This window comes from Uloborus diversus, chromosome 5 (genome assembly GCF_026930045.1).
Source record: "Uloborus diversus isolate 005 chromosome 5, Udiv.v.3.1, whole genome shotgun sequence".
Lineage (NCBI taxonomy): Eukaryota > Metazoa > Arthropoda > Arachnida > Araneae > Uloboridae > Uloborus > Uloborus diversus.
Genome location: NC_072735.1, coordinates 101,155,282 through 101,179,754, shown reverse-complemented (window position 1 = coordinate 101,179,754; position 24,473 = coordinate 101,155,282). Strand labels below are relative to the sequence as shown.

The following is a 24,473-nucleotide window of genomic DNA, read 5'->3' as shown; positions in this document are numbered from 1 at the left end:
GACTAAAAATTTCGTCTATTTCCTTTCCTTACATGCCCATTAGAATTTTTAGTCAGGCATTGGTAAGAACACTATAAAGGATTATCGTTAAGATTAATAAAACAAACCCAAATGCATGACAGGCTGCTAAGATAAAAAGTAAATTAATTAAAAAGGTGACATCAAACAGAGAAAAATTAAAATATTTAAAAGAAAAACGAACAAAAAAAGGGAGAAAACATTGTCTACTGCAGAAAAAAATCCCTTTCCAAATTCTTGGAATTTAAAAATACCGAGATCACATCCAAAAGTATGTGCATCTTCATTTTGTGTAAGCGAGTAAGGTGACTGTAATATTGACTAAAAATTTCGTCTATTTCCTTTCCTAACATGCCCATTAGAATTTTAGTTTCTTAAAAATTTTCTTGATTTTTGTATGGAAAACGTTATCAGTGCTACGAACATAAGGACTATTTTTTTCTGTCTGCAGGCTTAAATTTCTATTGATTACAGTTCCTTTCTATTCATTACGATTCAAAACTTGGCAATTTTTCAGCATAGAAAAAAGTATTTGTTAATTATTAAAAAAAAGTACACTTCCATGCATGAAAGCACTACATTAAGAAAAAAAGCTGGTCCACGTTTCTCCCAAGGTTAAAGCCTATGTAATTGTAATTTTTCCAGGTCATTTTGGGTCTGTAGTTGCTTCCTATTTTACGTTCCTCCGTTGGGTATTCTGGATCAACTGTTTCATATCTGCATTTGTTTGTTGCTTTTCTAATGGTACCTGAAGTGAGTATAATAGAAATAATTTTGGCGTTTAATAATTAATGCTAACCGCTTTTTTTTATATAAATTGTTTTTGAATTTTACGATTTTATAAATTTTCACAAAGATAACTTTTATATTCAACTATAAAGTATTTATGATACATATTTTCTCAATTGATGTATCATAAAATTGAACGTATACTTCGGACGATAAAAATTCTAAAAACACACACTCACAAAGAAAAAAAAAAAAGAATAGGGTAAACACCTTCAGTAATTGGCAAGTCACCGGTGATTGACACTTCTGACAAAAATGACATAAAATAAGATTTGTACCCAATCTTTTAAAAGTAGGAAGGCTGTATACCAACTGAATGTACATTTACTTTAAAGATTATAACTTCAATTCATGTTACTAAATTGTAGCAGTGCATAGGAAAAAGAAAGAGTTGTGGCTTGGGTCAAATCAGCCATTTTTGTTGCAAAAGCTTCTTATCTGGCTTAAAGGAAGCATGCACATAAATCCATTAAAATCTGACTTAAAATATCTTTTAAATTTTGGTTGACAAAAGTTTTGTTTAGTTGAAAGATGGTTACTTTGAGTGGGTAGAAGTAAATTTTTGTCTCTTTTTGGGTTTTTGAAGAAATGATGGATGCCGTTTAGTGGAGCTTCAGTTTTGCTAGTCCCCAGTAATTGGCACATATGCTTATATAGTCCCTAATGTGTTGTGCCACGTGTCACTAGTGTGGCTGCTGATACTTTTGCAGCAACGATATTATATGGGTTCTACTATTGATTCGAATCCTTCAGAATCTATTGTTAAATTTTTTAAAAGAAACAATAAAAAACAAGTATGTTTGACCATCACAGTCAGATATATGCGACTGTAGAGTACTGTTCAATTTTTTATGGTCCCTTTGAATCATCGGATTAATTTTCCTTTTTATGTGAAAACAGCTATAATTCGTATAACCAAAACTGCATGCCGACTGATGAAACAGCAATAATCTCGAAATTTTTTCCATGTAACACTCCAAATTTTTATTTCTCTGAAATTCGTTTTTAATGTCAAGATGTGTAATTTAATATTAATTTATGTGAAATTACCTCCTTTAAATTAACATTAATTATGTTTCTTATGATGATGAACTTTGTATGTAATCTAAAAGTGAAAAATGAAGTGATTTCCCAGTTCTATTAACATGTGCCAACTACTGGAACACAAGGTGTCATACACTGGGGTAGCAAGTGCCAATTACTGTGACTTTTGGTAACTTTTTATACATATATTTTTTATAAAAATAACTATTTAAATATTGTTTCTTTCAGTGAACTAAATTGATGCACAGATGTGCATTCTTTGATACAAAAGTATTTGCAAGTGAATTTTATTTTTCTAAGTAATGAAAACAGAGGTAAGTTTAAGGACGAATCCTTAAAGTGCCAATTACTGGGGTCGTTACCCTACCTAATTCTGAACGTTACAAGAACCAATTAAGAAGTTTTAGAAGGGAGTTAATGAAAAAGATGTGGAAATACTTTCTAATGTAGACGAAACTGCAGTTAATTTTAAGACAATTACCTTTGTAAAAATAATAAGCGCGATAGACGTCTGAAATGTTTACTCCATTGTTGTTTTTAGGAATATTAAGATCTGTCGCTCAATCTGTCCCAAATTTCATCAACACGACAGGTGATCAATTTTATAGCAAGACTTGCTCGAAGAGAAGAGAATGGGGTTTTTCGCAAAACCCAAGACAGAGCTCATAAAATTCCTAAGCTCTAGGCAAGAAAGCCCATAATCATATATTTGACTAATGATTTACTTTACTAACTATTTAATTACTAAATTTAACGACTAAAAAGTTAGTAAATAATTTAGTAACCTTTTCGTATAATTTAGTAACCTTTTCGTATTTGCTACTTTCATTGTTGGTGGATTATTAATACTAAAAATGATGAAGTAAAAAAACATATGATAGTAAATACTGAAACTGATCTTTTACTAATTTTTATTTTTTTGAAAACTTTCTTAAAAAATTAGGACAAAATCGTCTGTTGCAAATAAAAAAATAAATAAATACATAAATAAATAAATAAATACATAAATAAATAAATAAATACCTAAATAAATAAATAAATACATAAATAAATAAATAAATACATAATAAATAAATAACTAAAAGAAAATAAGAGAAAAGAAAGAGAAAAAGGTTTTTATTGATATCGTGATACAATTATACAGACAGAACAAGATATATATGCAGGAATAATTTACAACACAAAGAGAGATTTTACTCTAGGGCTAGTACGGAGAAGATTTTTTTCCTTGTTTCCTCCCTACTTATTATTATTATTATTGTTATTATTATTATTATTATTATTATTATTATTATTATTATTATTATTGTCCTCGACAGTGCATTAAAAGAAACCTCCGTCCGAGATAGCTTAACTAAAAAAATATTTTAGGCAAAATATCATGTTTAATCTTTAAAATAGTATTTTATAAATGTGTCTTGCTAAGCAATAAAACCCGAACCCCAAGAAGTTCAAACAAAATCCAAAGAGTCCGAGATCTCTATGAGAAATCTAAGATCGCTGGATAAAACTCAAACTCGGGCATGCAAATCATCAAATGAGAACTCTGTAAAAGTTGTTTTCCTACTAGCGCAGTGTTAATACAGGAAAAACACCCTGTCCTATCTACAATATGCTCATTGCTCACCACACATAATTCAAGTATCGACAGCCGATAGCATTTTTTCCCTAAGCCAGGGATTCCCAAACTGTGGGTCGTGACACCCAAGGGAGTTACGAAGCATTTCTTAAGGAGTCGCGACGTTGTCCCTACATTAAAAAAGGAATCATTGCATAATTTAAAAATTAAAATACTTGGAGAAAAGTTACATCATTTTAGAGTAGCGTCAACTCTTGAATGCAGCGATGGATCCAGGAGACGAGCTATGGGGCTGCCATTGGTCCATTTATTGACCCTAGAAAGTACGGGTGCTGATACAGTTTTGGTACCAAAAGCTGAAAAGGAGGAGGTGCAATCGGACGTCTTTCTTGTTCATTGCGAGGGCTATGTTCAAGAAGTAATGTTACGTTTCAACTGAAATTCGGTGTGAATGTGAAACTACACGGGAACAGGTGCTGATACAGTTTTGACGCAGATCAGATTTTTGCCCCTTTTTGTGCGAATAAAAATAGCTTAATTAATGGAACAATATGAACGATAAGTAACATTAAAAATCGTCTGTTATGCAGTGGTTCAATTGTCGTCAAATGATCAGACAAATATCAATGACTTAATTTTTTTAATCTGTTGTCATCTTCTATTTGTTAACAAATAAAATGTCTGTAATTAAAGTATGCAAGGCTTTTGAAATTTTCAATTTTCGCTCTTTAATTTTGCGTTTGCGGGGATCATTCAATAATTAGAAAAGGACACTGTGGTTAAACATTTGCGCTGCGTAATTTTATTTTGGTAACCGTATTGTTTTATGGTAACCCTATGGGGGGCAAGTAAATATTTCCCTATTCTTACTTTACGCATGCAAAGGAAAAAACATTCCTCGCACAGGTATTAGTGCCAAAAATTAGAATGAAGATGATTAAGCACTGATAGTAACTGTTTACCTATCGTTGAACCTTTTATTGCTTCTCTATGCAGTTTTTAATACAAGAAAAAGAACTTACAATAGAAATCTGCAGACAAAATTAGAAAGACCGACACATACGAGTATATTAGTGTACATTCATTACACTTAATTTAAATTTAATTTTCCGAATAATACTAATGATTTGACCTCAGTTTCTAAATTTGTCAAATGATAAAAACCGGGTAGTTCATCGAAAATGTACCGAGTGTCACCGTTATTTTCTAAAAAATATCACAACCTTAGATCATCTGTATTTTGTCAAAGTTATTACTTTTAGAGTTACACCGCGAGATTACCTTTTTTTAACTATTGTAATATTTGTTTGTACGTTTAGGTTCTTCGAGGAGCTGAAGATCCCACTGGCATGAGAAAAGAAATTGAAAGTGACGAAGCCGAAAGTGCACTGAATCTTAAGAATATTTGGGATTTTGAAGTACGTAGTATAAAATGGTATTATACTAAAGAGGGAAACACTTTTACTTAAATGTGACTCTAAATCTTGTTGTCATCCAGGACTCAGAAGCAGGGCTGCGGAGTCGGAAGAAAAATGGCCGACTTCAACTCAGACTTTTTTTTAATTTTATTTTATGTTTTTCAATCCCCCCTCTCATGATAAGAGGGAGAAATCCCTAAATGGTTTGAAATATTAATTTCTTCTTATGAAATATTCTCGTTGTATTTTATTGCAAACCTAAGATACGTACAACGTTAGGAGTTCAAGTTGAAAATCAAATTTTCCAAGAGTTGCGATTTTAAAAGTGAGATTACTTAAAAATTACGTTTTTAAAAAAATTGAAAAGTATTACTTTGCTCCGCTTTAATATTTAACAAATAGATGTTAATCAAATCGTATGCATCAATTTTTGAAAGCTGTAACTTGAGAGGAAAAAAACTTTTTTGCTAAGTCAAAAAAACCTGTCGTGAAAAGAGGCGGTTACCTCCGGGGGACAGCCGTCTGGTGAGTGACACCCCAAGCTAATTTCAGAGTTTATAAAAAATATAAATACTTTAATTCTGAAAAATTTCTCCTATAAATCTTAAACTATATCTCATCTCAAAAATTTCAACGAAAATAGTGCACTACGAGTATATATTGCGGGAAGAGGCCGGGTACATGTACATCTGAATAAAATGCGGCGGTATTAAGTTTTGTACGAATAGCTTTTACTATGCTAATATTACTTGGCTCAGTTCTTAATTTTAAATTTATTGGCTGATTTTTAATTAACTTTAATATGAAGATTTCAAGCTTAACTGCAATTATTGAGTGTTGTAACCAGAAAATCATATATTCGAGTCTGAGTCGGCATGTTTTCTAACGACTCTGACTCCTTTACCTCAAAATCAGTCCGACTCCGGCCCTTCGACTCCGACTCCACAGCACTGCTCAGAAGTGCGCACCATAAAGTAATATATTCGATTGATAATATAACCTTTGCGTTAAAATGTGTCCTCAATTTAGTTGTTGGTAATATTTAGATAATAAACTTAATAGAATTTTATACAACTAAAATATATTTGATATCCTTTAAGAAATATGTAATTTAGTAATTTAGTGATGTGTTTTTATATTAAAACATCGTGAAAAACATTTACCAATCAATTACTAACACCTTCATGGAAGCCAAATAGCTTGACCGTGGCGATTTCTAACATGATTATTTACTGTCACTGAAATTACACAATTGCCATAAGAAGCATGTTGCGTACAGTTTATTTAATCTTCTTATTTTTAAAATTAGTAAAAGCAGTTTTCTTTTTCTTGGTGTCTTTACATCCAAAAGCTCACACCTTTGAATTGAAAAAAGGGTTCCTGGAAAACCCGAAACACGTGCATTCTGTAATCTGTTTACTTGTGCTAAACAACGTTGGATGTTTCCTGTTATTATTCGGCATAAAGGTATCTATTTATTTCTTAGTTCTTCGATGGTTTGGAAGTGTCATCATTCCAAATTTCAAAATATGCGGCTGAGCACTCGAAATTATGTCTGGATGATGGACTGACATCCGAAGTGTTTATGCTATGCCCTATTTGTTGGAGAGTGATTGCCAAAGCCCTGAATGAGATTGCCCATTGCTCAGAGGGAGATATTGCATTTCCCTCCTACCACCCATTTGATAAACAAATTCAGGCATTCCCGGATCCGCCACCTGGACATGTGCCTTTTAGGGTTTACAGCCCCCCTTCCCCACCCGCAGGGAGTACAACCATTATTCAGTATATTTAGTAAGTTACCTCCCTATAGCCAATGCTAAGACATATAGGGCGGTAACTTACTGAATATACCTACCTGCCTTGCCTTCAATATTCGAGTTAAACCGAACCATTGCTTCGGTCGCTCGTCTGGTCAGCGCTGATTCTGTATTAGCTACCAGTTTGTTTCGCACTCTTGAATTCCTTAAGAGGTTTTCCGCCTCCAGCTCAGTCACTCCTATGCCGGGCTGATGAGTGCTAATAAGCACGAAACTGCAGTCCTCGGCTGGAATTGACTGAGCTGGCGGCGTGTTTCAAGCACAACCATTACTCTATTTCTTTGGAAATCTTTCAAAATATTCAGCTTTTGAACAATCTTTTACGAAATATTTTATGAAAAGGATTTAATTTTTCCAAATTTGATTGAAATTTTTTTAAAACAAAGTGTTTCCAAAGATTTTGACGCTGGATGTAATTTTTGAATTATACAATACACACGCACACATCTTTAAGACGTATTAAAATGTTTTGCATCGGAGCTTTTATTTATTTATTTATTTATTCATTTTTTTTTTTTTTTTTTTGCAGGGGTATTTGAAATACTCACCTATTTTTTACGGATACTATAGCAACCGAGAGAAGACAGAAGAAGGTTACAGAGTCCCTCTTGCCTATTTTCTTACTTCAATTTCTGTGTACTGTTTTAGCTTTTTTGCCATTCTTAGAAGGTAATCTATTTATAACTATTTAGGTTTATTTTTATTTCCATTTTAAAACTGATTTGTGATTTCCTAAAAAGCCTGAAGGTCATTTTTACACATACCGATGCTTTCTTTTAGAATAAGGAATTCGATTTAATATAGATGTTACGGCCAAAGCCCGAAATCGGCCAGTTCGCGATTTGGCCAGTCAATTCGCGAACTGGCCAACACTGCTGAAGGCTTACCGGCCAAAGCCCGAAATTTTCTGCATTTCGGGCTTTGGCCGGCCAATTCGCGAAGTGGCTATGGACGATCGGCCAAAGTACGAAGAGGAAAATCAAGATTACATTTGCGCGTGAGGAAGATTACATTTGCGCTCTTCAAATGAGCGAATTATCTTCAATAAATGCGTTGTGTAAAGTGTGCGAATGCAAAGGCAAATTGAATTAAGGACGATCGCCAGTCTTTTTCTGCTCCATAGACCTAATTTTAAAGATCCTAGATCACATTGTACCAAGAAATATCGCTTCAAAAATGATTTTATTATTTTGCAAATCCTCAATATTAAGGGTTCATTAAGAAAAATATTAAGAAAAAATAGTTTCGTTGTTAATATTATTTAAAGAGACATTTCTTTAATGCCGCTTTTTGTCGAAAATCCCGCGCAACATGTCCTTACTAATATTTTATACATGAATGTCATTATATTTATTTTAATTTATTTTTAACATTGTTTTTTCCTTAGTTCGAATATTTATGAATCAATATTTTGAAAGAGAAAGGAAACCAGAAAATTTAGCATATTTTATTTACTTTTTTTAACATTTAGGAAAGGTTGTTCTTATTGCCACGGTATTTGTTTTAATTCTTTCTTTTTTTCCTTAAACGTTTTGACGCATGTTTTACTGCATTTATTTTAGGTTAAATTCATTGTATGCATTTTAATTGATTTTCTTTTCGTCTCGCTGTATTTGCAATGCGAGCTTTAATTCAAAACTTTTTCTTCTTGAGGATGCGGAATGATAATTTATATAAATTGCGTAGCTTATTTCAGCCAAACTCTTTTTTTTTCTACAGGAGATGGAGGAGCGATATTTTCCTATTATTCTAGATACAATGTGTTTTTAATTACTATCTTTTTTTTTTCCTGCGAGGAAGGCGAGAGAGCGTGATTATCGTTTAAACCGCTTTCGTCAGAAAGGTTGTATCACTAACCGATCGGAGTTCGCTTCGTTCTCAAATTGATTGGGTTACGGTAAGGGTGAATACTTGACGAGTTTGAATGAAAAAACTACATAATTTTTTCCATTATTTTACATTTTAAAGCAACTGTTTATGTAATTTCATGTATTTTTCATTTATCAAAATATTTTAAATTGCAGATTTTTTATTTATTATTATCATTTTGGGGGGGGGGGGTTAAAGAAAATACACATTTTAGTATAAGAAAATTATTATTTTGTATCAGAGATGGGAAAGGGGAGAATTTTCATTTATTCAAGTAACTTCCTTCAAATTCTTAGAACGAGCATTGTCATGCGGGTATAGTTCGTAATTAATAAAAATACTCTAAAAATTATCGAAATGGCTATCGCACCAAAGCAACGGTGTGAATAGCTTGTGGGTACAGACTAATCACACGGACTCGGCGCAAAACATGCTAAATTTCCCCTCTTCGCTATCTCGTTTTTAAATTGGCAATTTTTCACAGCTGAAAGTAGAAAAAAAAAGAAACATTTGTAGCTTCTCAAATATCAAACCTTCTGCTTCCGACAAAATATATTTCAAGGGAAAAAATCAGACATGACTATATAATTAATTTCTAAATAGAAACAAGTCTATATTATTCGTGCAATATGTCACTTCCAAAACTTGCGTTGCCAAAGATTAAGTTGCTGTATTTGGATTTGTATATCTACTTTTCAGCTAATTTTTTAGTCATGATTGATTTTGACTTGGAGATTTTCTCTGAGATGTGGTTTTGTGGAAATTTGGGTGATAGAGAGGTTTTAAATAGAATTCTGGGGAGGGAAGCACGCATTAAATTCCTTACTTGTCATTAGTTTTGGTTTCGGAATGAAAATTATATTTAAAATTTGTGTCACAAACACTGAAAAATTGAAAAACACGGCTTTAGGTTTAACCTCAGCTGTGACTAGTCAAGTATTATGCAACATGAAAGGGGAGACCAAAGGACTGCTTATTTTCTCTGACAAGAGGAGAGCGGTCAAAGAAATTCTTAGGTAAGCATTAAATAACGAAGCAGTTGCAGTGAACAACAAAAAACGTGGGGAAAGAGCATCCTGTACGTACAAAATGTCATAAAATCTTATGTAAGCAAAAGGGGAAAGGGGTATAATGTATGCTTACTTTTTCTCACAAGATGGGGGGGGGGTACAAAATGACCAAAGAATACTCACACAATACTTGAATGACCCTTTATTAGCTATCGCATATAATTTCAACTAAAAATAAAGAAGAGAAAATACGAGAAATTCATACTAATAGCTCAGTTGAAGAACTAAAGTCTAGAAAAACGACGTCGAAGCTTTGAATAACTATTGGCAGGACGTTCGCAGGGACGTGGTAGCACCCTCCAAGCCCGACGAGATGCCAACATGTCACACTAGTCGAAAACCAGGGGCTCGACTCGGAATCAAAGTATAGTATAAATTTTCTGCTTTTATTGGGGGAGGCGGGCTTGGTGACGAAACTGACAAGGGGCACAATTTGGCTCTCGGCGGACCTGGGGCACTCCCTTTCTAGTTTCTACCAACTGCACGCCGCGACGTCACATTGGAAGCGACAGTATGTTGTTATGTGTCAATCTTAAATCTAATATAGTCATTTCGGGCTTTGGCCAAGGATTCCCGGCCACTTCGCGAAATGGCCAGCCAAAGTAGAAAATACAATATTAATTGCAAGAATTTCGGGCTTTGGCCAAACCTCTTGGTCAATTCGCAAAATGGCCAGCGATTTCGCGAACTGGCCGAACTTCGGGATTTGGCCGTAACATCGACATAAAACATTCACTAATCTTTAAATTGCATTTCCTTCAGAACTTATTAATTTCTCGTGCATTATGAGAGAGTTAATATAAAAAAATATTGTATCATCCAAAAGTTGCAACAAAGCAGTGAAATATGCATGACTGTTTTTGTTACACGTCGAAGACGCTTTTATAGTATTGCACATACAACTATGAATAATATATGAAAATAACCACTAACTCACCAAGATTTGTACTTGTGTTAACCAGGTGGTAATACTAGTGCAGTATTTTTAAAATGGCGAAAAATCAAGAAAAGATGTTTTTTTTTTTTTTTTTTTTGACCATGTGTGTTCCGTCCTGTAGCTTAAAGCGTCTCATGATGATAGTCATCATTGCCGCATGTATGCTATCCTTGAGCTGTTGTAACTAGTGATGTGCCGGATCGTTAAAAAAGTAGATCCGGATCCGGAACAATAGTGTCAATATCCGCGGATACGGATACGGATCTAAAAATGTTTTTGCACAATTCAACTATCCAAGTTTAAAATTTATTACGGAAAGTATTCCCGTCACTATAATAACACTGTTTCTTCAAAAAATGTCATCTACGGCGAAAATATAATAAAGAGTTTGATTTACTCTTAGAGGAAATCTCCGTTAAAATTGATGGAGAGTTGGAAGGAACGGGTCAGCGCAGCATTAATGCTTAAATAGAATGTGAAAAAGTATTTCTAGCTTGCTCAATAGATCTAGGATACAAGAGCAAGAATGTAAAGCTGCTACTGGACAGGCAAGAAATAATTTTTCGCATTTTATTTCAGCATAAATGCAGCGCTGACCCATTCCACCCAATTACTCCGACCGATGGAATAACAGAGCCGGGAACACCTTTACAAACAGTTAATAGAGACTTTTGTCTCTCTCTCTTTTTTTTTTTTTTTTGAAGGATGCCGGGAAAAACTAAAATGAAGAAAAACAGAAACCCTATATAAATAATAAAAACTAATATTAAACTACAAATTAAAAAAAAAACATGTCTCAGAGGGCCGTTGGCTTCTGAAATGATATCTTATAATTTAAATAGGGAATAAAACCTAATTTAAACGGAATTTAAGAGACTTTTATTCAAATATTTAAAAAAATTTAGAATAGAAAAGATCCGTTTAGATCCGTAAAAAAAGTAACGAATACGGATACGGACACAGATCTTTATTTTTCCTCGGATATCCGCGGATACGGATACGGATATCCGGAACATCACTAGTTGTAACACTTTCGGTATTAGGGGTTCATACACAAGGTCATTAATGTGAACCCAAAGAACTGCAAGAACAGATGAAATCATGCATACTTTAACACACACACACACACAAAAAAAAACTTTTTTTTGTCACCATTTTAGAAATACCGTACTCGTATTACCACCTTGTTAACATAATTACAAAGATTAACGAGTCTGTGATTATTTTCATATATCCCTCAACGTTGTACGCGCATAAATTTTGCACTCGTATAAGCGTTTCGAAAACGAATAAATCATTTGTACCCTGTACAGATAGCATTTATAAGTCACTATATGTCGGCTCTTAAAGAAACCTTAAAATGAAATGAAAACATATTGTATTATTGATGTTTAAACAAAATTCACATCATCTAAAACTAGTTTTCTGGAACTATAATTTTAGCTTTTGATCAGTTATGAAAAATAGCGAAATATATTTTACAGATTTATGGCTTTTATGATAATAATATTACTGATGCAGTGGTAAACTGTATAACTATTTTATATCACCTCATAACTAGTGATAAAAACTAACCGACTGTAGTAGTTAATGAAACTGAATTAGTGGAAGTAATTTGTATCTTCAAGATCCCCCATTCAGACCCATAGCATGCTTTACTTTCATAAGACATTTACGAGATTTCATTTTACCATTGATATTTCTCAGATATTACTTAGCATGGTATAGTGTGCCGCATCTACAATAATTTGATTAATCAATTCACGTTGGCAGTATCCTACATCAAAATTTGTATTTGTATATACTCTCAAACGGATCCATCATACTTAAATTACTTAAGATACCTTATTATAATAAATTGCATTTAAAGCTATAATCTCAATATGCATTTATTATGTTTCAAACTACACAATACATTTTTCATTCAAACTAAAAAGAAGCTATATTATGCAATTGGAAAGCCTATTTCTAGCATTACAGTATTTTCACTAGAAGATAATTTGATGCATTTCAAGAGAAGCTCTACCTTTTGATTATTAGCCATTTTCTATTCTTTACAAGTCATTTTTTTACCTGCCATATTTATTTAGAATTCCAAAATTCGAAAATCTTTCAATTTGGAAATTTAGAAAATCAGCATTGCGCGAGATAAGGCAAATGAGGTTTGTAAAAAGTGTTACATACCATAAGACCATTTAATTAATAATCGTGCTTTCATTATTGCTTTTAATTGATTTTTACTTTCTTCTCTTCTTCCCAGAATGGCTGAAAATTCACGAATGAGCAAACTCTCTGAAAAAGATGACGAGTGCACTTTTGCCTGGAAGTTGTTCACGGGTTGGGATTACATGATAGGAAATCCTGAAACTGCATACAACAAAGTTGCTTCCCTCGTCATGGGATTTAAGGTGAAACGTAGAACTTTGATTTTGATATAAAAATACATGAAGCTCAAAAAATGGGCATACTTTAAATAAGTTCCGCCTTTACAGTTCTCGAATGTTTATACTCTTGCTTTTAAAATACTAAGTACTTAGAGTAGTTACGTTTTTATTTAGAATTTCGAACATGTTTACGTGTAATTTAGCAGCATGTTTTAGGATTAAAATTATATTTTATCAGCACATACTGAACTATTTTATCCTCTTCACAGGAAGCTATCTTAGAAGAGAAAGAGAAGAAAAAAGAAGTCAAAAGGTTTTCTTCACTTTTCATTATATATTTTTTTTTTTTTTGAATATTTTTTTTATTTTTCACTTTATATTATTTTTTATCGACTATAATTGTTACTCTACGTCAATAAAATGATATTACGATGATGTCACTTATATTTTAAGACATGTTATTGGTCAAAAAGTTGGATAATTGAATAATGTTAACTATTATATTAATTATTCTAATAGCAAGCAGTTTCTCTTCTTCTGATTCGAGATAGGGTAGCTGTGAAATAACGTTCCTAACTAAAATTACATTCCAAAATATTTACTCCGGATGACTATGAGCATAATCATGCCTAATTTTTATCATAAATTAAAGTAATACGGAAATACGTAAATCCAAATCAATTGTCATTGAAATTGCGATGGTAAGACATGTGTATGAGAAAAAGTAGTGTTAATCGCTTTAGTGCTGTATCAAAAATGCCATTTCGCTATGGTGTCAGAATAATAGCTAACGAAATTCCGTGTACCTACAAACTGACCTGTCGTTTAGGAGAGCCAGGAGGTTAAAAATCCTCCCCCCTCCCGGGCTTTTAGAAAGAGTGTATTTGTGCTTGTGATTATGTATTTTGTGGTGTATCAGTAAATGCATCGGACATTCTCTGCCCCACTCCCCGGAAAACTTTGAAACAACAGACCTGTTTTTAAACAGCTGAAATGTATTCTCAGAGATATAGTGGGACATTTTTTTCAAGGCGTGTAAATACACCTTCACGCTTGTTGGAGAAGTTAAATATAAGGAAACAATGAAGACCATAGTAAGGACTAATTAGTTTTTTTTAAACTAATTTTCTATGGATGAACTAAAAGATGATAGAAAAAAGAATGTTTTATTTTGTTTACTAACATTCAGAATGATTCACTTTTTACAAAACATTTAATTTTAATGTTTTCAAAACTGTAACTGTTCTCCGCCATCCCTTATCAAAATGATAAGGTTTTTTGTTTCTAATTACAAAGCGCAAAAATACGCTTGGCTAACATTTCGGAGAACATTTCCGAATTTTAAGGCACGAAATACGTTTGTTAAGTCATTGAAAATGTGTCTGCGTGTACTTATAAGAAGTTTAGCAATGTAGCAGAACATTTTTTACCAGTGCGTTCATGTTGACACAGTCTAGATATGAGGCAGTGAGAAGCTAAGGGATTTAAGTGGACACTTTCAAGTTTTGAGTAAAATGCGTAAAAGATAACATCTTAGGTAGGCTTTCTTTGAAATTTTTTTCTAAGTCATGCTGTATAGCAGCAACTACCAGGGCTACTAGTACCAGCTCTTGCCCCAAGACAGAGGAAAGGTTCACCTACCATGTGTACTGGATCTTCAATTTTTTAAATTTGCCACTTACATCCCTTTGCTTCTCACTGCCTCATATGTTCGCGAATAACTTGAATAATTTCATTTTTTCTTAAGCTGGAAACTAATCACTATTCGGGTGGCGGCCAACTTCGCCGTTTTCCTTCTTCTGGCCTCCAGTGCCTATGCAGTCGTTCTTGTTGTCACCCGATCTCAGGAACCTGAAGCTCAAGAAGATGGTACTTGGTACAGGCAGAACGAGGTAATCATTCCTTTTTAAGAATTCTTCGTCTCATGAATGTTTCACAAACCAAAACTTTCAGCCTGACATAGTCTCAATGTCCAACTGTTTGACTTTTTTCTAAACGATATTTTTCGCTGTGTAGACCGATCAGTGAATGAACATTAAGGAGCAATTTGATTTTTAAAAATCAATAATATTTTTAGAAACTGCACCATTTAGCACCATGACAGTAAAATCATTTCGATTGTTATATTTATTTATTTTTCAATAATGGGAGAAATTTCATGGTTTTTTTCTGTATCAGATTTTTGGAGTATTTAAATAAAAAAAATTCAAGAACCCAGTAAATTAAACAATTAACCAATGGGACAAACACATTTTCCGATTGTTTTAGATGTATAGAAGAAAGTTTGCCAATTATTCGAAAACAAAACTTTTCCAGCCTTATTTTCAAACACGAAATACTAGTTGTTCATTCACTGGGGGAGCTAGGGGAGTGCTTTTTTTTTGTTGCATTTCATTATTCTTTGCTGGTACGCTAAATGTTTCATAATTATTTTAGTGAAACAATATTGAACTTCATTTAAACCGAAATATTACTATTAATGACTTTATTTAATCTAGAAAAAAGTTGAATCTCACTGTCTTTGCCTTTTGTTATTACTCTTCATTGTAATATTTCTTTTAAATAACTATTTTGGAGTTAAACCTCATTCAGTTTTTATATTTTAATTTTCTCTAATATCTTGCCACTATATATAGCTTAAACATTTTAAAAGAAAGTAATTTTCTCTCGTTTTTTGAAGAGGCACATGAGAAAATTGTATATAAAAAAAAAACTTTCAAAAAAATCGTATAAAAAAACGAAATATTAAAACATGTTTTTCGACAGAAAAAATACACAGAGAGTGACATGAAATGCTGAAATTTTTTCCGTTAAGCAATATTATTTTAGTGATATTATAATCTACTTCTAAATCTATGAAATCAAACTAAGCGCAAATACAACTCAAATTCAAAATAATAGAATACTTTTCATTTTTTGGAAAAAAGTTTATTCTAACCAAACATAAGTGCAAATTAGGTATTTAAGTGAACGTGCCACCTTTCTTACACCTTAAAGTGTACAGTTAATTTCAAATATACTTAATTAAAAATAAGGTTATACAGATATCCAAAAGTTTATAGTGATGAGAGTTTACATTGAGTCAAAAAATTAGAATATTCAAATTAAGGGGGGGGGGAAACATTTTCAAAAGCACAATATTAATACTTGAATACGCCATTTTTGCTGGATTCAGTGCTTTAATCCTTTCGTACACGGATTCTACCACCTATTTACATTCATCGCTTCTGACATTGTTTCCATACCCTCTTCAATGCAGCAACGAGCTCAATTTTGTTGGAGGGCACTCGGTCTGGAACCGCATTCTTTAGATTTGACGGTACCACAAATTCTTGATCATATTGAGATCGGTAAAGTGGCTTGAACAGTTTAATACCTAAATTCTTCTTTCTGTTTGACATCTACGAGTTGATTTAGAGATGTGACACGGAGTAGAATCTTGCTGAAAAATAAAATGTGTCACTGAATTGTGTCACTGCGGTGCCTCGGATGAAATATCATGCAGTATTATTGATATACAGCGGAATTCACATATTGTTTTATTTTAAGATGCATACAATCGCCCGATCTCAGCAGTCCTCATGCACCCCACGTAGTACCATAAAAGATGCCTCAAATTTGAAAGAACGTCTTACACAAGATGTCTCATACGTTTTACTCTTTAAACACCAAACCCGAACACCTGTTTTGTTCACACATTTTTCAAAAAAAAAAAAAAAAAAAATCATCACTAAATATAATACTTTTCCAACCTTGTTACCTCTGTATGAGCTTCTTTTTACTCCTGGAGTATCGTGCACGTTTCTGTTTCATGTTTATCTTTGGTCTTACTTTGTAGATCCGCTATTGCAACTGCGTTTATGCAACCATCCATGTGTAGTTGGCGTGGACACGATAACTATAGATTCTTTCCAAAAGTTATGAACGTAACAAGCTTTTTTTCAACAATTATTTTGAACGATTCACTGTAATTTGGGTTCATCTCTGCCATTTGCTACAAATTTTCTACCTCGTTTACTTGGGTTATATTTTAGTTGGTCAGTTCTTATATATTCCTTTAAAATCTTACATACCGTAGAATGTAAAACGTTTATTTGAATTGAGTTGCATTGTTTTTTTCTAACGTTAAGCAATGATAAAATACGTAACTTCGTTTTTTCCCTATTTATCACCTTGACAATCCATTTTGAGCAATAAAAAGCTTTTAAAAGGGCATAAAATTATCCGGGCGCCAAGCTTCATGCTTATGGCAAGCCATATCGGTTAACAGGTATGCAAATATTTTCGCTACTTTTAAAAATTCACATGGAATGAATAGATTATTCTAATTTTTTGACCCATATAAGAAATTAATATAATTTTCTTATGTGTTAATGATCCATAAGTTGTTAAAATAATACCTGCTAAGTTGTTAAAATTGATTTACCCATTCATGAATAACGGGTTTTATATAAATATTTTTTCATTTTCATACGTTCATTTTTCCTGACTCGGGAACAATTTTTGTTCAAACAGTTCAGATATTCTATTATTTTGAATTTTTGTTGTATATAGCAAAAGAGTGGTTTTGTGAACGACGCGTGACGCATTTCAATGTTGTAAAATTAGTATTAAAAGCACGTGAAGTTCAACGCTGAGTAAAATATGATTTGAAAATGTAAAAAGTCTGTTAATTAACTCTAATTATGCTCTATAATATTCACAGAAATCGATTTTCTTCCACGAGCTGTACTAGAATAGATTAGAAGCAAAAATGTCTTTTTTTTTAATTATTGCTTTTTTTTCATTATCAATTATATTTAGATTTTTGAATAATGATTTACTTAAAAAACTAACTTAGGTAACTCTGGTGGTGTCCTTTATATCCATCTTATTTCCTAATCTTTTTGATATGATCGGAATGGCTGAAAAATATCATCCTCGTGTTCAATTGAGATGGCAACTAGCTAGGTAAGATAATTTTTACTATGAATTATGCAATTATCTTATGTTACATTCATTCATCCTTTACTGTAAAAATTACTCTTCACGAATAAAATTGAAAACGGCTGAAAATTTTACATTTATGTTACCACAACTGATATAAAAATTGCAAGCAACGAATTATTTCTTCCAATAACGCTGATAGTACTGAATCTAATACTCTTTTGAGAGTCAGTTTCACCTGGAATACTGGATTCAATACCGTGAAGTATTGTGAGAAAAAATGGATAGCGTGTGATTTTCTTTTATTTGTTTTAAAGAAATAATTTTAAAATGAAACTCTGCCTTGATAAAGTCAGTTTTTTAAACCTCGGTGAATTATAAGAGAAGTTTTGAACAAAAATAATGTTAGCAACTATTGTTTTTTTTTCTTCGGATAATGCATTGACTTTTTATTAGTTTTAAATAATATATAGAGCTACAAATAAATAAAAATGAAAAAAAAAGAAGAATGAAGTTAAAACAAAAAAGGTGAAAAGTATGAAACTTAAAACATTTAAATTGAATATCAAATTCTCCTTTTCAGATGCATGAAATCAGTTTTATGAGTACCTATGCTCTCAATTTCATACATACGATAGTTCGCAGATCATTTTCTTATCATTAGTATTGTCTTGTAGTATATAGAACATTAAATAGCATTCATATTAAAATCTTATCCTTTATTTATTCAAACATATTTTTCTTTACTTTCAGAATTCTTCTTTTATATCTCCTCAATTTATATACTCTAATCTTTGCTTTATTTGCCAAAGTGTACAAGACGGTAAGTTATTTTTCATAAGTAAAAGAAAAAAATAAAACCTTTAATATACAAAATATTAACAAAAATAACAGCAACTGAAAACTTAATTACCAATACAAAAAATATTCATTATCTTTCTTTGCACAATTAAAGTTGTGAAAGAGTTATATGTATTTAATCAGTTGCAATAAGTGCGATTCAACTATGCATGTTATATAAAGTCGTATCCTCTGTATTTTAGTGCTTCAAACTTTAAATTGGAAAAGAAAAGGGGGAGGGGGAGAGCAAATATGATATTCTTTCGCGGTATTTTGATATTGAAAATGTTAACTAATGGCTTTATAGATTTAAAAGTTTTATTACGTTATTAAAATATCTGAATATTAGTGTAGATTATTTCTATTTAAAGTCAGTTATTATTATGAAAAATATTAAATGCTATGACGTTTACAAATTAGAAACTGTTCTATAACTAGAAACTACAACAGCTTAATAATATGAACGAATGAAAAATAATTTTAACGAAATTGTTGGGATGGCTTACCGCACTTTTCGCCGACATTTAAAAACTTCAACTCCCCCCCCCCCCTTAAATGTATCAAAATGTAAGGTTGAAACTGAAAAACAGGGGGAGGGAGGGGAGGAAGTTTCGTGTCGGCGTAAACTGGGGGACACCGTTGAGATTTTTATTTGCAAGGAGCACTTAACTTCAATTTGTCAAACAATAGAAAGAATCCTAGATTTTATACTAGTGTAGCCTTTAAATACGGTGAATTTATTGTAAAATATTTAAGACCCCAGCAACTCTTGCAGGTTTCTTTCACTGACGATGAGCCACCCTGTATTTACTGTATAATTTTAAAACTATTACATATAGATATAATCAAGAAAAATAAACTAATTAGACGTTATGAGCATACCCAGTTAACAAATGCTAGTAAATGTACAAAATTCTAATCTAAGAAGAAATAAATGTAAAATTTCGTCTTGGCAATGGCCAAGCGATGGAATCTAAGTTTATAAACCACAAACAAAAGACATGCACAATTTTTATATGAAATCAATTCTGACCTAAAATGTTTTTCATAAATGAATAAGGGTAGTTGATTTACAATGAAAGGACTTTATAAGTAAATAATATATTAATACAGCATTTAAATACTTCAATATAATTTTGTTATTTTCTTTACTTTTTCATGGGACTCCATACCGACTGCTCACCAGAATAAAGAGTTAGATGGTTTAGCAAAGAACATAACAGAATATATTGATGCTCAGAATTCATCTCTTAACTGGCACTCGAGAAACCTCTTCAGCTTGAACTCCCAAGAAGAGGATTACGCCGATCCAGCCACGACTCTTTTTTCGCCATACAACTGCACTTACATCATCATTCATAACTGCACTTTAGCGGCCATGTACGCCGGTGTCAACCTCACTGATTTGTTGCTCACTACCACGACCGGAACACCAAATGTGTCGTTCGTCGATGGAGACTACTTCCTGGACAATTCTACAATGGAAGATGATTTTGCCTATGGTTCTCTGGTGGGTAACATTGCCAATTTGACTGCCTACGGCATGGCCACTTGGAACGTGAGTTCATCCAAGCCTGCTGGACCACACATATCATTACCACCCGTTTTTTTTAATATGTCATCAGCCATGGATCTTGAAGATGGGAAGATGACGTGGGACATTCCTTTGGATTATGTTAGTGAACTTCCGGAAAATTGGACGTTATTTGGTGATTTAAACGATTCCATTAGTACGTTAGATCCATCGTCATCAACTTCATATTTGATGAATGGTAAGTGATGATTGTACCATTCAAGTATTGTATTTACTTCATACCTGCTAGTTCAACAGTAATAAAATGTTATTATTTTGTCTCGTTATCTTAAAAATCGATGAAGATATGAATGACTCAATTTTTGCCTCGATAAAATGGGAAAGTGTAATGACATGCGTTGGAATTTATGTCTTTTTTTTTTTTTTTGAAGTTAAGTGTTTTTATTTATATTCTACGTATTCTTTGACTACTTAATAATTTTAATTGTTTTTCCTCCAACGCTGAACCTATGCAAGCGTAGAATTATAGAGCTTCGGCTTGAAACTTTAGAAATGAAAAATTAGCATTTTCCTTGGATTTTTATTTTCTTAACGACATCTGAAAAGTCCCCTGCCTTTCGCCGTATGCTCTCCACTTTTTTCTGGAAGAAATAGAGAATTTTAATCTAGATATCTAGGCAAGTTCAGCATTGTTTCAATGTGTATTTTGTTGCTCCAAATCAAATAAACCATAATCAAATCGGTATTACAAGTATTTAAAATATTGCATAAAAAAACCAATTTTAAAACATTAAGAAACATTTTTTTATTGTAACTTCAAAATTTTTCTTGAAAAAATTTATCGTTTAAATTTTTCTTCTCACAAAAGTTTGTTATGAGTTTTTAGATGATAATTTTAAACTCTATGCTTCCCTTTTCTTTTTGGGAAGGCGAAAGGAGACTTTAAACTGAAGTATAGGTAAGTGGGGTACATTTTTAAGTTTATTTGTTCACGCCGAATTGAATAAAACTATGACAAAAATTCGTATAACAAATAATCTTAAGAGTTTTAAGAATCATTCGATAAAAATAATAACTTTTTAAACGGATTAGGAAACGCTTATTTCATTTGAAACATGAACTGTTATTGAAAACAAGAATAATATTTAAATTTCGCAATATGAAAGAATGAATTTACAAAAATAGCACGTTACACAGCTTATTCAAAATTACTTTAGTAGTGTTTAAATTTTAAACTACAAAAGGAAAATAAACCATCATCATCCACGTCAGCTCTAATGTAAATAAGTCCTTTTATATATTTGTTGCTAATCATAGAGATTGTCTGCGCCAATATGCAAATGCGCTGTCCGCAGAGGGCAGCACAGGTGACTGTAGACATAAAACGGCTAAGCTCCATGAGAAAAAAAAATTCCTACCTGATGTATCTTAACCACATTGGACACTCGTCCATTACACTGCATGTTGCAGTACTTTCATAAACCAAGAACGGTTTCAATTTTATTTATAATGTTATTTTAATTTAATTTACTGTACATACGCTAAGTTAAATATAATACTTTTAAGTAAATCCTAGTTTTCTTGACTACAATCATTACAAGAGCAAACATTTGGAGGCACCAGGCGAGATCATATGGATTCTACTCGAGGATTCAACATTTAAAGAATTCAAAGATAAGTATATCTTTTCAATCAAATAGTTTGACTTTGGTTACCATTCGTCATTCAAAATGACCGGCAATAGTGCTGAAGATAAAACTTCACAAATGCAACACGGCACTGATGAAAAAGCCGTTAAAATGCTTCGTGGACGGGCCAAAGCGGCTCTAACTAGAATAACTAACTTCATTAATATCGAAGGACAAATATTTGATAAATTTGATTTAAGAAGCAAACTAGAAAGATTAGAAACTATATTTATTGAATTTAACAAAGCTGATATTGAATTGCCGGAAGAACTTTCGGAAATAGAACAGTTCGAAGAAACATATTATGCAACCAAAGTCAAGCTACTAAAAGCTCTTGAAAATTTGTCTGTGAATTTAAATCAAGTGCAAATTCAAAATAATGATTGTATGCCTATAGGTAATTCAATAAGTAATAATTTTAAGCTACCCAAGTTAAACATTGAATCTTTTACTGGTCAATATCAAGACTGGCCTTCATTCAAAGATTTGTATCTTTCATTAGTGCATAAAAATAATAGGCTTTCAAACATTCAAAAATTTCAATATCTTAAAGGGCTTTTGTGTTTTGAACCAGCAAGTATAATCAAGCATATTCCTATATCGGAAACTGGTTATACTGAAGCTTGGGATAAACTGTTAGCTCGCTATGATAATAAGAAACAAATAATTTCTTCTTTAATTAAAACCTTCATGGATCAACCAGATATTGTTAACGCTAACTGTGCTAATTTGCGCAATCTCACTGATACTTCTGACGAAGTTATCAGAGGTCTAAAATCTATAGATTCTAAAGCAGATTCTAGAGATATTTGGCTAATTTATATTTTATTACAAAAATTGGATAGCAAGACACGGGAAGAATGGGCGAAACATACAACTAAGGAAGAATTTCCTACATTTGAAATGTTTCTGGAGTTTCTAAATAATAAATGTGTATCTTTAGAATTATGCAATTCAACCGAATGCAATGAAATTAGAAATTCATCCAGAAGTAATAAAAATAGTGCATCTAATAGATGTATAAAATGTAAGGACACTTCTCATTATTTGTCAAAATGTCCGAAATTTAAAGAAATGAATGTAAAAGAACGCAAGCAATTCGTGAATAAATTCAAATTGTGCTTTAATTGTTTATCTAACAAGCATTCGGATATTCAATCATGCAATTCTTCTTATTCATGTCATTTTTGCAAACGCAAACATCATTCACTTCTGCATGAAAGTTATGAGCAAAAGAATGTTTTCTCGAATGCATTTCATTCGAAAGGTTCAAGTCAAAACTTTCCGCAAATAAACTCTAGTGTACAACAAACTGATGTCCCAACACGAAACGAAAAAAGCGTATCTGTGAATGCCGTTAGAGCTGCATTTGCGTTATTACCTACAGCTTGTGTTTTTGTCAAAGATGCTAGCGGGGAATCGAGAACCTTAAGAATTTTGTGTGACTCAGGAAGTATGACTACGCTCCTATCCAACTCCTGTTTAAATTCTTTGGGATTAAAAAGAAAAAATGCACGTTTCCCTATCACTGGTCTTGCAGGTTCTAAAATTGGTTTAACTAAAGGCTGTGTTGAAGTCAATTTAAGTTCCAGATTCAACCCTGATATTACACTGCCCGTAAATGCGTTAATTCTAGATAAATTGACGGCCCCACTTCCAACTGAAGCAATTCAAAAGGAACATTTCGCACATTTAAGTAACATTAATTTAGCCGATGAAAACTTTTACCTTCCAAGTAAAGTGGATATGATTCTTGGTGCTGATTACCTATTCTCTATTTTCCTTCCGGGTCAGATAAATTGTTCGGAAAGTAATTTAATCGCTCAAAACTCAATTTTTGGTTTTTTAGTTTCGGGAAGACTGCCAGAAAATCAGTCGAATTCAAATTCATCAACTAGCTTACACATTTACGAATTAAATGTTGATAGTGAGCTTAGAAAATTTTGGGAAATGGAAGAAGTATCAGTAGCGAAAAGTAAAATTCTTTCACCGGAAGAAGAATTCGTAGAAACACACTTTAAAAAAAATTATTCAACAAATTTCGATGGACGTTTTGTTGTGAAGTTACCGTTTTTGAAGTCGAAAGCCGAGTTAGGTGATTCAAAACCCGCGGCTATTTCACGACTTTTTGCCATGGAACGAAAATTCAAATTCAATCCGGAATTCGAAAAACATTATAAAGAATTTATGCTCAACTACGAAGGTTTAGGTCACATGTCGCCTTTAACAAAGAATTCAGATATTCTTCTAAAAAATGAACAGTGTTTTTTGCCTCATTACGCTGTTTTCAAGCCATCTAGTACCACTACAAAATTACGCGTAGTTTTTGACGCATCTTGTAAAACTTCAAACGGAACTTCGCTAAATTCAATTTTAGGAGTGGGTCCCAAATTACAACGAGATATTTTTGAAATATTGCTAAACTTCAGATTTCCAAAAATAGTTTTCACTGCGGACATTGAGAAAATGTACCGTCAAATTTTGGTATCGGACGAAGATCAACCTTATCAACAAACTGTTTGGCGATACAATGCCGAAGATAAAATACAAACGTACA

General features: G+C 32.4%; 1 protein-coding gene across 1 annotated transcript in view; it reads left to right on the top strand.

The window, feature by feature from the left end:
• LOC129223044 (transmembrane channel-like protein) overlaps positions 1–24,473 on the top strand; it is an 86,805-nt gene that overhangs the window by 25,524 nt on the left and 36,808 nt on the right. The window contains 11 exon segments of the mRNA XM_054857608.1: positions 664–752; positions 754–771; positions 4,750–4,848; positions 7,198–7,337; positions 12,805–12,952; positions 13,198–13,241; positions 14,676–14,820; positions 17,769–17,878; positions 18,608–18,677; positions 19,470–19,497; positions 20,068–20,466. Of these exon segments, the coding sequence (XP_054713583.1) occupies positions 664–752; positions 754–771; positions 4,750–4,848; positions 7,198–7,337; positions 12,805–12,952; positions 13,198–13,241; positions 14,676–14,820; positions 17,769–17,878; positions 18,608–18,677; positions 19,470–19,497; positions 20,068–20,466 (1,290 nt within the window).